The following is a 12,213-nucleotide window of genomic DNA, read 5'->3' as shown; positions in this document are numbered from 1 at the left end:
TCTTGTTTTGGAGCGGACCGGAAGTTTCTTCGATAGCATATTGGCGCGCTTAACAAATGAAATGTCGAAATTAAATGTGTATCCGTGTGTTTTGTGGCCCAAATGACCACATTTTGGTTTTCTACGTGATGACTTTCTCGCCTAAAATGTTCTTAAAACTTTCAAATGTGGCGAATCAACAGAGATGTTTGATAGCCTGGTGTGCTTCCATAGACTTATGTGTGCTTCCAATTTTTGTTGTCGGAGGATTTGAAATGCATCATGGGAAACTGAGTAGTATACTACTGTTGTAAATGGTTGGCACTCTAATCATACTTATAGTATGTAGTATACAGTATATACACAACGACCATGTAGTATGTAGTATGTTAGTATGCCATTTCGGACACAGCCACAGACTCAGAGACAGGAACCATGCTGGTCTGGGACTATTCTCACAAACCTAAAGTTCCTGGACCTTTTGGTTGAAATCATCTTTAACCTTGATTCTTTTATTTCTCAGCACTGTAATAAAGCAGGAGTTATTATTAAGCTCTCTTAAGGTTTCAGGGAGAAATTTAACCCGTCCTCCGATCAGCAGCCTCATCAAACAGATACTCAGTGAGTCTTTGATTAACTCTCCGAGCCTCTGACAGCTCAGGCAGGAGAAAACCACGTTGGCATCTCTCTCAGATTCATCTTTGTCTTTTCTATTCTTCTTTTTCCCTTCACCTGTCTCATATTTCTCCTGCCTGGGCTTTTTTTGCTCATGAATCACTTTTTTTGCCTGTAGAAACATCTGCTTATTGTTCTCCTCTCTTCTTCTCCTGCTGCTCGCCAAGTGGACCGGTCAGCCTATATTCCTGCAACAGTTTACGTCTCGAGGTATCAGCTGAAAATGTTGGAGAGGAATGTACTTTAAAAACCCAGTCCAACGTTTACAGACTGTTCAGAGGCTGTTTCATTTTCTGTCTTCACTCCTGAAGCCTGGTTGGAAATCCCAGTGACCTGGTCATCCAGTAAACTGGTTTGGCTCCAGCTATGTGCTGTGGTGTCATCACGCCGGCTTCCCACCAGAGAGTAATCACCTCCTGACTGGACACCTTATCGCTGAGGCCGTGTTTGTCTTTCAAATGGAAAAATATTTGCTGGACGTAGTCAGCCCATTACAGCTGCTCTCATGTTGTTGGGGTTTAAATCTCCAGTTAAACCACGACTGATCGTCCTTTCAGCCCTCGTTACACATAACGCCTGACGAGGCTTTTGTTTGGGATATCTGCGGCTTGTCATGGATTCTTCATCTCCAGGAAATGGATTAATAACCAAAGAAATACACAACATGACGTGTGATCTGTGACGGGGAATGGGAAACATTAGTTGGTCTTTAATGACAGTCACCCCCCGCTGTGTTTTAAAGCTTTAATCACACGTTTAACATGCTCTCTGGGAAATTACTGATTGATTTATCTGAAAGAAAATATCACTAATCCTCTGACTTTTGCTTCAAAACTCATTAAAAAGTTGAGCTGCTGCCAGTGGATATTCCTTTTAATGGTTTCATGGCCTATCTTCATGTTTTAACTCACAGTGAGGCGTGTTTCTCCAAAGATCAGAAGATAATGTCCTCATTTTGATTTATTTAAATATTTAGTTTACTCAATCCTAGGGATAGGCACTGACAAGATTTTCTGTCATTGATTCTGCTTATCAATCCAGTTCTTTATCAGTTCCTCCTGTGAATTTTTTGCTTTACATGTTTTCTGTGTCAACAACTTTAAATTTAGTTTATGAGTGAATAAATATGGAATTGGTCTCTGGATCTCTCTGGGCGTACATAGATAAAAATGAGTCAAATTTGCACGTCACGTGACGTTTATGTACTGTCTTGTTATATGTTATTGACTGAAGTAGGCCATCTAGTGTCTCGAAGTGGTTAAAGCAATTGTTTAAGTAGTTTGGAACCTTGCTATAGTTATGAAGCCAGCCACGAGTCTGAACGTACCTTTTCTTTCATTTACCTGTGAGTATTTGACATTTGGAGTTTTCAGTATTTTTTACAAAGACTAACTATGATATGTCTCTAGGGATGGGTACCGAATTAGTTTCTTTTATTGGTACCGACTGAATTCAGTCAGTATCGATTCACGTAAAATCAAAAGGTGCCATGAATAGGTACCTGAATGCATCCTTGTGACTGTGAGGGAGAGGAAGAGAAGGGATGTGTCCGAAATCACTCCTTCATTCTCTACTCTCTACTCACTGTATAGTGAATTAGATGTAGTTGACTATATCGTCCACTCAATCAGCTAAATTAAAACAACATTTCAGACACTACTCACTCATTCGCACAAGCTGACAGTGACGTATTTACTCTCACATCGCTCACTGACGGCTGGGGATTTACAGTTATAACTTTTCTTAAAAACTGCAAAACAGTTTTTATTTTAGTGATACCTAATATTATATTTAGCTTATTTTCTGCAACAGCCAAATATAAAAGAAACATTTATTACACGTTATTTTTAAATAAATAAACCATATATTTGCGCGGAACTTATGCTGTGTTTAAGAATTACAAGGTCCAGTGAATGCATCACCTGCGTGGAACGGTTTAACGGTTTAGCGGCTAACGTCCATGTTGTTTGTTTCTCTGCTCAAAGTTGTGAGACGGGCTCGTCCCAAAGTTAAACAGGGAGCTAAGTGCTATTCTAAACATGTAATCAGCCATTTCTTCTGTTTGAACCCAAATGCATGATGGTAAATATTGCTCATAAAGTGAGCATCGCTAATACACTACTTTTCAAAATGCATTGTGGGATACATTGAGTGGATTATATAGTGAATGATGCTCACTCAGATTTCGGACAGCACTACAAAATGACGTATTCACTGTAGAGTGAATAGGGAGTGATTTCAGACACAGCCTAGGTGATTTTCCATGTTGGACATAAACACAGCATTTTAATTATGTACTGAAGAATAAATATGTTGAAATAAAAAAAGAAATATTGCTGAACAATTTTTATTTTTTTTACCACATAAACACAAAAAGTATCAAAAATCAACACCGTTGAGTACTGATGTATGCTAGCTGCTAGCATATCAATGCAATATCCCATATATGTTAGCATCAAGCTAGCACTATTTCTTTTATGTCGTTTTTGATAAATAACGAAATTTTTAAAAACTTAGTAAAACTTCAAGATGAAAATCCTGAATCAGAGTATTTTCAGTAAACGTTATCTAACTGCTAAGCTAAGCTAGCTGCAGCAGACTAGTTGACATAGCTCCAACATAGTGTAAAGAACTGATAAAGGCTAACTGGTTTTTGATTCCCATCCTGACTCTTATCTTTAGCTGAAATCGCCCGGAGCAGAAAAGCCTGTGTTTGTGTGAGGGAAGTTTTCTCTGCCTGTCGCTGAGAGCTCGAGCTTTGTCTTTAAAAACCTGATCCTGTTTCCAGAAGCGACTCCTCAACCTGTGAACATTTGGGACGACACAGAGGGGAGAGGGGGAGGAGCTTCTTGTGATCATCTCATGACTGAAAGAGGAGAATAATCCGTCTCCACGCTCAGTCCGAGCTTCACGAGACGCCTGGACGGTCTGAGTGACAGTCTGCAGTTGTTTGTATTCTTCCTGGTGTGTGTGTGTGAGTGTGTGTGTGTGTGTGTGTGTGTGTGTGTGTGTGTGTGCTGGAGGTGGGAGGGCTCAGCTGATGTCATTGAGTGCAGCAGGCTGAGCCTGAAAGAGGCCCTTTGTTGGCAGCTGGAGCATGAGTAGTCCCTGCGCCTCAGACTCCCTCAGACTCCCTCAGACTCCCTCAGACTCCCTCAGACTCCCTCAGACTCCCTCAGACTCCCTCAGACTCCCTCAGACTCCCTCAGACTCCCTCAGACTCCCTGGGACAGGAGGAGCGGGGAGAGGAATGGCACCGTGCAGACTGACCTGCTGCCCACTCATCTGACACCTCCACGGCTCCGGGCAGCTTTGGGACCCGAACCTGCAGATCTGGATTAGTTTCGACTCCTGAAAGTGGAGCAAACCGAAGCCTGAGAGGAGACGAGGGGAAAAAAAACATGGAGCCGCTCCGGAGAGAAAGTTGATAGACTCTGCCGGACAGCAGACGCCGCGCTTTCTGTTTCAGAAAAGATCAAGGAAAGGATTAACAGCACCGTATTTTACACTTTCTTTTTCCCTTCATGTCAGCTTTTGTCTGATTCCTGAGCTCTCCTCCTGTCGGACACATGTAGAGGAAAAGCGTTTAACGGACGTTTGAGTCGAACCAGAAACAACATTTTCCAGCAGGAAGGGGAAAGAAAGCAAATGAAAATGTTGGAGATATGCCTGAAATTGGTGGGGTGTAAATCTAAGAAAGGCCTCTCGTCCTCCTCCAGCTGTTACTTGGAAGGTAAGGAAACTCGTGGATGTTTTTGAGGTTGTTTTTTAAACTCTGAGGCTTATCTTAAAGTTGGAGGAGTCGTACACAATCGAGGGGCGGGGTGAGCGCAGGAAAAAACATAAAGATGAAGTATCACCGTGTGAAGGCTCGACAATGCTCGGTGGAAACAGAGGAATGGGGAGGGGAGAGCAGGGAGCGAGCACAGGGGAGGGCCGGGGAGGCCAGACACACTGGCTAGCAGGAGAGGAAAGAAGTGGAAAAAGAGACGGAGAGGAGAATACAAGGAAACCCGACTCCTGCTCGTGTCCCACTTAACTTTAGTTTATGAGGAGAGAGCTCCTAATCTCAGTGTGTCCTCCTCTCTCCTCTGCTCCTGTAATAAATCAACATCTCCCTGCTTCCTGAGAGTGTGCAGAGTGTTTTTCTCCTCCTCCTTTACCTCTAATTAATCCGATCTTTCCACTCTTTGAGGAGGTAATTGATTTGCCGTGGTGCATGCTGGGACAGTTTGAGGAGATCCAGGGAGCAGTGTGATCAGCGCAGTAATTGATTGGCGATGGGAGAGTCAGAGAGGTCTTTTGTGTGCCAAGGATTGCATAACGAAGTGATTTAATCGACTTGAGAGTGCGCTCCCTCTGAAGGGATGACGGTGATAAAGAGGCTCAGATTTCCACACATATGGTCTGAGGCAGAGGAGGCTCACGCTGAGACGCTGCTGATAAAACTGCTGGGCTCAGACTGCCTGAGTGCTCCAGGTCGTTGGGTATCAGGTACGTTTAGTCAGACATGTTGGTGTCATCGTGTCTTTCTCTGGTTCAGGAGAAACCTTTGACTCTCCACGGCGAGGGGAACCAGCATCACTTCCATACAGCTTTACATCACCATACTTTGACCTCTGATACGATACGACTCTAAACCCACTATCTGATAGCTACTTTCAGAGCATCTAGACTGATCTTTAAAGACCAAAACTACCTAAGAAGAGTGGACTCTCTCTTTCGTGTCTCTCTTCTTGATTTTGATCACAAAAAAAACAGAAACAAACTTTTTTAGCTAGCGCTCGTCTCTGACGCTCCATCCTTTCATCCTCTCCATAATCTCCATCGTCTTTTCTCACGATCACATCGCTCTTTCTCTCTAAACTTGTGTCGTTATTTGTCCAAAAATAGAAAATCATGTTGAAGCCGATTTGGAAGTAAATATTACTTCCACACCTCCGCTGCTGTAGATGGCCCCAGAGAGCTTCTCCGCTCTATGTTTCCCATAGACTGTGTCATAAATATAATCTCAAGATGTTTTTAAAATATTTATTTCTAAACTTGATGATTTGTGTTTTTGATGCTGTAGAATTTTTTTCTCTGTTTTTGGGTCAGTTTGTTTAAAATCCTTTTAAGTTCATTTTTTTACAGTGTAGCAGACTGATAAATTCAGAATCATAGCCACTTTTTTAAAAAAAATGAAATTGGAATAATTTTCAAAATTTTAAAAAATAAATGTCAAAAATTAAATCTAGAAATTTGCAAAAAAATGTTTTGAAAATTGAAAGCTTTAATGCAAGGGGCAAAGCACATTTGGTTACCCAATATTTTATTTAACGTCTTTAATGAGAAGCAACATTTAAAAAAAAAAGAATTAAGTTTACAAAATAAGCAGTATTTTAAAAAAGACACTTGAAATTGTACAAAAATTAATAATAAAAATAAAAAAAGACAAAATTGCATTAACTTTAGAAAAAAAATTAAATTCTAGTTCAAAAACATGCTAAATTTTGAGAAAAATTGTAAAAAAAAAAAAAAAAAATTAAAATAAAATTTGCAATATTTTTCAAAAACATGAAATTTGAATAATTAGCAAAATATTAGAAATAAATGTCAAAACTGAAATTTATGAAAATTGCAAAACTTAAAAAAAATTGCAAAATCTGGAAAAAAATTGAGAGCCTAATTGCAATGGGTGACGCATATTTAGTTCAACAAAATGTTGACCCAAGATTTTATTTAATGTCTTATCTTTAATTATCAATTGCCTCTGTAAGAAAAATAAAAAATCTTTATTTCAATTATATTTTTTTAAAGCTACAAGGAGCCAAAGAGCTGCATGAGGCCCCAGAGCCACAGGTTGAACACCCTTGCACTAGACTTCACATTCATCTTTATTTTTAGCTGACAAATTAAGACGATACCTTCAAATAACTGTAATATTCACGTATGTTTTTACAGTGTAGCAGACTGATAAATTCATAATCATAGTAACTTTTTTATTCGATGTCAGATTTTTTGTGAGAAACACTGTTTACACCAGTGTTTCTCAATTCTGGTCCTTAGATGTTACCCTACTCCAACACACCTGATTCAAATGATCAGCTCGTTACCAAGCTCTGCTCCAGCCTGATAACGAGCTGATCATTTGAATCAGGTGTGCTGGAGAGGGGTAACATCTAAAACATCCAGGGCAGGGGGTCCTCCAGGACCAGGACTGAGAAACACTGGTTTACACCAACTGAGCACGTCTTTTATCCAATTTCTCTGCAACATAAGTTTAATGTCACGGTAGATTAACTGACAAACCTGATGCACTTTACTGTGTTTGACTTTCAGTGTTTCAAAACAATAAAAGAGAAAAGTTTTGATTTTATCAGTTCTTCCAATTTGGAGTAACAATGTGTGATTTACATAAACATCTCTTATTTATTTTAGTACACTGTGTAAAATATAATATATCACAATATTTTGATATCATGATATTATCATATTGTGATGTTATTTATACTGATGATGCAAAACAGAGTTTCTTCAGAAATCTGGAGCTGGGGATTTGGTCTGACATCATGGACGTGGACCACACTGTGATACAGATTCAGCTTTTTGGGCCTTCCAGACCACCGTCAGAAAAATCAGTAGTTTTAATCAGGGATAAAATGCAAATTTTTGGCATTTTGAGGCATATCGGCAGCAAATTAACCTAAATTGTGTTATTTTTTGGCTCTGTGGAAAACTTCAGGAAGCCATTTATTGTCAGAGTGTCAGAGTTTGTATTGTTCAAAGCCTCCTTGACTACTAAAAATCAGTATCGGCCCTGAAAGAAACCATATCAGTCTGACTCTAGTTTTAATTTTTTGTTGATTAGAAGTCCCTTTCCTCACAGCAGTGAAGTCATGGCTGTAAATGCTTCAGATTTTACTCATATTTAGTCATTTTGAGCGTAGCTGCAGCTCCTCCACCTCCTTCACCTCCTCCGTCTCCTCCTCCTCCTCCCTCTGTCTCTGAGCTGGTGTTGCCACCGTCCATGTGTCAGTGTGTCGTCACCTCTCACAGAGAGCTGTGGTATTTCAGGCCCGTAAAGTGGACATGTGTGGTGAGGGCTGGTCAGAAGCTCCGCCCACATTCTTCATGACACAGCCAGACTCTTTGGACATGTGGCACGAGCTGGAAAAACACCCTCATGTCCTCTTAGAGAAGGAGCTCCCTCTGGTTTTTACTCTTTAACTCAGTGGGTCAGGCTCTCACAAGGAGAGGACCAACCCAAACACAAACCGGGCCGTGCAGAGCGCTCCAGATGAAACTGAATCTGTTGTGTGTTCACGGGGAAAATGGCAGGTTTGTTACCACCACATTTGGCTTTGATTTTCCCAGCGTGCTCGGCGCTCCAGCCAAACTTGGCAGAGCAGGCTGTGTGAAAGTCTCAGCAGCTCCCGACACACACACACACACACACACACACACACACAGATGCCTGTACCTCGTCAACAAAGTCATGTGAGCGGCTGCATTCGGGGAATTTGTTCTGTTTACTTCCTCAGGGTTGAACCATTTTAACGGTGAGGAGCAGCAAGACGGAGCAGGATCTGAGGCTCCTACAGCTGTTAGGGACACAGACGCTGAATCAGACTCTTCCTCTAGATCAGGGTCTGCAACCTTTACTTTAAAAGGGGCAGTTTTTCCTCAGCTCACCTGGATTAAAGTCATTAAGGAGCCACAGAATCTACTTTATCTTCATAATAAGGAAAAAAGTGTATAACATTCTAAACAGAAAAATCTATTTGCAAAAATTTTTCAAAAAATTAAAAAATTGTGATATCATACATTTCATAAATTTGAAAACATTTATGACATTTTGATAAGAAGCAAAAGTTTTCTGAAATATTTTGACATTTCCAAAATAAGCAGTATTTAAAAAAAAGACATTTGAATTTATGCAAAAATTCAAAAAAATATAAAAAAGCTAAATTTCATTAATTTTAAAAAAAGGTTTTGAAATTCTAATTTCATAAACGTGCTTTTTTTAAAAAAAATAGTAAAAAAATAAAATAAAATGAATTTGCAATATTTTTATTTTAATAAAATATTTATTAATTTGCAAACTTAAAATTCTAGTTTTAAAAATTTGCTAAATTAAAAAAAAAGTTAAAATAAAATAAAATAAATTTGTAACATTTTTATTTTAATATAATATTTTACAAATTTGCAAAATTTAAAAAATAAATGTCAAAAGTTGAATTTAAAGAAATTTGCAAAACTTAAAAAAAACTGCAAAATTTGGAAAAAAAAATTGAAAGTTTTATTGCTTTATTTTCAGCTGACAAATTTAAATGATACCCTCAAATAACTGCAATATTCACGTATTTTAACACCATGGGACTTTAAATCAGAAATCAGATCAGAATCTGAAAAACTTTATTGATCCCGAGGAGAATTTGCTTCTTTAAAAAGTATTAAAAGTAGAAAAAATGAAAGAAAAATTTGTAAGATATAAGAAAATAAAAAATATAGAATTATAAGAAAGCACAAAAATGGAAGTGTAAAGTGAAATTGAATGTAAGTATAAACATTTACCAAGAATATGGTATTAAGATAGTGACAAAAATTATAGCAACGAAGCCAGTGTATAAACCAGTGAGTTCAGAAAGATGAAGTCATTTGGTTTATCAATCCCAGCCAGAGCTAATCTGAGGGTAAATTGTGACATTTGTAGAGAAAAACTTCACATGTACTCTATGAACCGACAAACTGAAGGCTGTGTTTCCTCCCTGAGATTATCACCAACACCAAACTGTGTTAGGAAAAATCCTACAGGAAACCCAAAGTATTTAAAAAGTGGAGGTGTCACCGGTTATCTTTGGCCATTAGAAGTTGTGTGCTGGTCGATTCTGCAGATCAGTGATCGGACGTAGGAGAAGCTTCCAGCAGTTAATCAAAAATCAAACCAAAGTAAATAAAACTTTGTCAGTGTTCAGCTTCAGTTACGACTCAGGCCAGAAACCTCCGTGTCCCATTCCTGTAGCTCTTTGCTTTATGAGGAGCTGATTTGGTCAAACTGTGGTACGTCTGAGAGGACTTCCAAAATCAAAAACTAATCACAGTTTAATATTTCGACATTGTTTTAAAATAAAAACAATAATTTGATGACAAATCCACGCAAACAGAAAATGTTTGTTTTTTGTTTTTCTGCATTTCTTTGTTTGAGCAAGTCTCCTGATGTGGCCGAGCCGGGGTAACCATGGTAACAGTGATGGCAGCTTCATCATGGAAACTTGACAATATAGAATAGAATAGAACTTTATTGTCATTGTAACAAGTGCAATGAAATTGAGATTGGTGTCTGATGTTAGCTCCGTTAGCCATGTCTGTGAATAGCATGATGCTACTCTCCCCTCTGGTATTCCCTCTGTTGCTGGGTTAGCACAGCTAGCTCGTCCATCTTATCAGAGATAGATCTTACGTTCCCAATAACGATGGATGGAAGGACAGGTCCATGTCGTCACTTCTTAGCTCACACCTGAGAACCAGCACGTCGTCCTCACCTTGTGGGAAACATCTGGCGTAGCACCAATTAGCATTTAGACAGTTAGCTGTTAGTTTTCTATGTTTTTCTCAGGAAGAGAAAGTTTGGTCCTGTTGGTTTCAGTTCAAATATGAAACTTCAGTTTATTTAGCTCAACTCAGTTCAGTTCAAAGGAGAAAAATAGAAAACAAAAGTTACTTTCCTAGTTTGAAAAAAACAAACGGTTTTGTTTAAATCCAAAGAAAACAAAGAAAAAAAAACTACTCACAGCAGAAGATCAGGTCAAAAAGTCAGTCAGTCACATCAGCCAGACTGGGTCTGAGGTTGATGACCTGTTTTTGTCTTTGCATGCAAATAAGGGCCCAACTTCCCCAACTTTATCATTTTTAACTTTCGCATTTTTATCTTAGGCCTCTTTAACACGACAACATTTCATCTGTAAAAGCTAAAACGCAGTGAAAAATCTGCGTTTACACAGAAACGCTGAGGGTTTGGGTTAGCGACCTCCTTCTCCTCACCTTGTGGGGAAACATCTGGCCTAGCACCAGTTAGCATTGACATGCTACAGGCAGCTAACAGCTGAGTTCACATGTAAACAATGCAGCCATGGTTACATGTGGAATTGTCAACACAGAAACTTGACAAGATGAGCACAGAGGTAGCCTCATTGTCTGCAGATCAGCCTAATTTGGTATTTTAGGCTTTTGTTGTTCAGTTTTGTCTGATTCATTCTCTTTCGTTCCTCCATGTCACCTTTTAGCCTACTTCCTACTCATGTGAAGTGCTCTGTGTCGCCTTTTTGTTCACATTTCTGTTTGTTTAGTATCTCTGCTTCAGCTCTGTGACGACCATCCGCTTTGATTCTGTCTTCATCGTTTTTTCTCTTCGCACACACTCAGTCTGTTTGGTTTCTGGCTGATTCTCCGTCCTCGGCCTCCTCGGTCTCCTTCAGACCAGACACCCCTCAGCCCTCTGTCATGAGGCATAAAGTCTGCTAAAGATTAGATGATCTCACCCCTCGCTCTCTGCACAAACTCACTGTAGATCTGGGGAATTTTTCGAGCTAACATCCACTTATGCAACAAATGCAGTGAGTAATTTCTGATTTGCTACATCGTGCAGCTGGAGAGCTTGAGCCTGCTCCAGTTTTTTTTTTTTTTTCCCCTGGAAAAAGATGAAAAACTCCTCCTCTCAAATGATGATTTCATACAAATAAACCCAAAGATTTTCAGTCAGAGAAATTTGACTCGTTATTTTTGCAGAAAGCAAAGTTTTATAAACTGAGTTCATCTTTTTTAAGTGTTGGAGACTTTCACAGACGCAGAAAATCACTAAAACAACACGTTAAGTCTTTTTCTGGCTCCTGTTACCAAACGTCAGACTCTGCGGTCTCCATCTGTCTCCTGGTGTTATTCCTCCGCTCAGGCTGCTTTAAATTAACTCAAATTGGGCCTCATTACTTAAAACTTACACTTTTAAACGCCTGTGATTTGACTAAACAAAGAAATGCAGTGTCCTGAAGCCATTTTCCCATTAAGCGCTCAGTGTTTCTCTGTGATTGTGGAAAATTGGAGGATCCTGCGTGTTTCATCGCCGTCATTAGAAGCGTTTCGTTTGTTTAGCTGTTTAGAAATGATTTGATTACCCTCCCTCCTCGTTTCGTGGCAGCGTCTGTGAAACAGTGAAAGGTGAGCGTCCTCTGCAGCTCCAGCCCGTGTTTCTGCTGGAAGGATGTGGGTGTTTGTGGGCTCGGGGCTGAAATGTTAGACGTCTCTGAAACATGTGTGACAACAGCTGAGCAAGCCGCACAATCAGGCTCATGTTCAGCTGCTCAACACCTCTCCTCCCACTCCTCATTTCCCACCTTTTTAAGGTTTTCTCTCACTCTGCTCTAATCCAAGAGTCTGTAATTAACACAGCTACGGTGGCGCTCTGAGCTCTCGTTACCTGCAGGAGCAAACACGTTCAGTCTCTGTGTGAAACGCTGCGACTCCTTCTCACGGTCCGTCTCAGTATTTGAGAAAATGAAGAGATAATCCAGGAAATGAAGCTAC

The 12,213-nt window shown here is 39.7% G+C and overlaps 1 protein-coding gene across 2 annotated transcripts in view; it reads left to right on the top strand.

Annotated features, from left to right (window-relative positions):
- abl1 (c-abl oncogene 1, non-receptor tyrosine kinase) overlaps positions 1 to 12,213 on the top strand; it is a 40,064-nt gene that overhangs the window by 17,875 nt on the left and 9,976 nt on the right. Inside the window, exon 1 of one of the 2 annotated variants that reach the window (XM_074690217.1) lies at positions 3,789 to 4,387. The exons of the other annotated variant lie outside the window; for it this stretch is intronic. Coding sequence (XP_074546318.1) covers positions 4,303 to 4,387 — 85 coding nt within the window. The 5' untranslated portion in view covers positions 3,789 to 4,302. Of the gene's footprint in view, positions 1 to 3,788; positions 4,388 to 12,213 lie in introns of those variants that run through there. 2 annotated transcript variants of the gene reach the window in all.

This window comes from Halichoeres trimaculatus, unplaced genomic scaffold (genome assembly GCF_033239565.1).
Source record: "Halichoeres trimaculatus isolate MK-OKI-2021-1 unplaced genomic scaffold, fHalTri1.1 fHalTri1_scaffold_16, whole genome shotgun sequence".
In the NCBI taxonomy this organism is placed as follows: Eukaryota; Metazoa; Chordata; class Actinopteri; order Labriformes; family Labridae; genus Halichoeres; species Halichoeres trimaculatus.
Note: the sequence above shows the minus strand (reverse complement) of the source record. Positions and strands in the feature narration are given on the sequence as shown.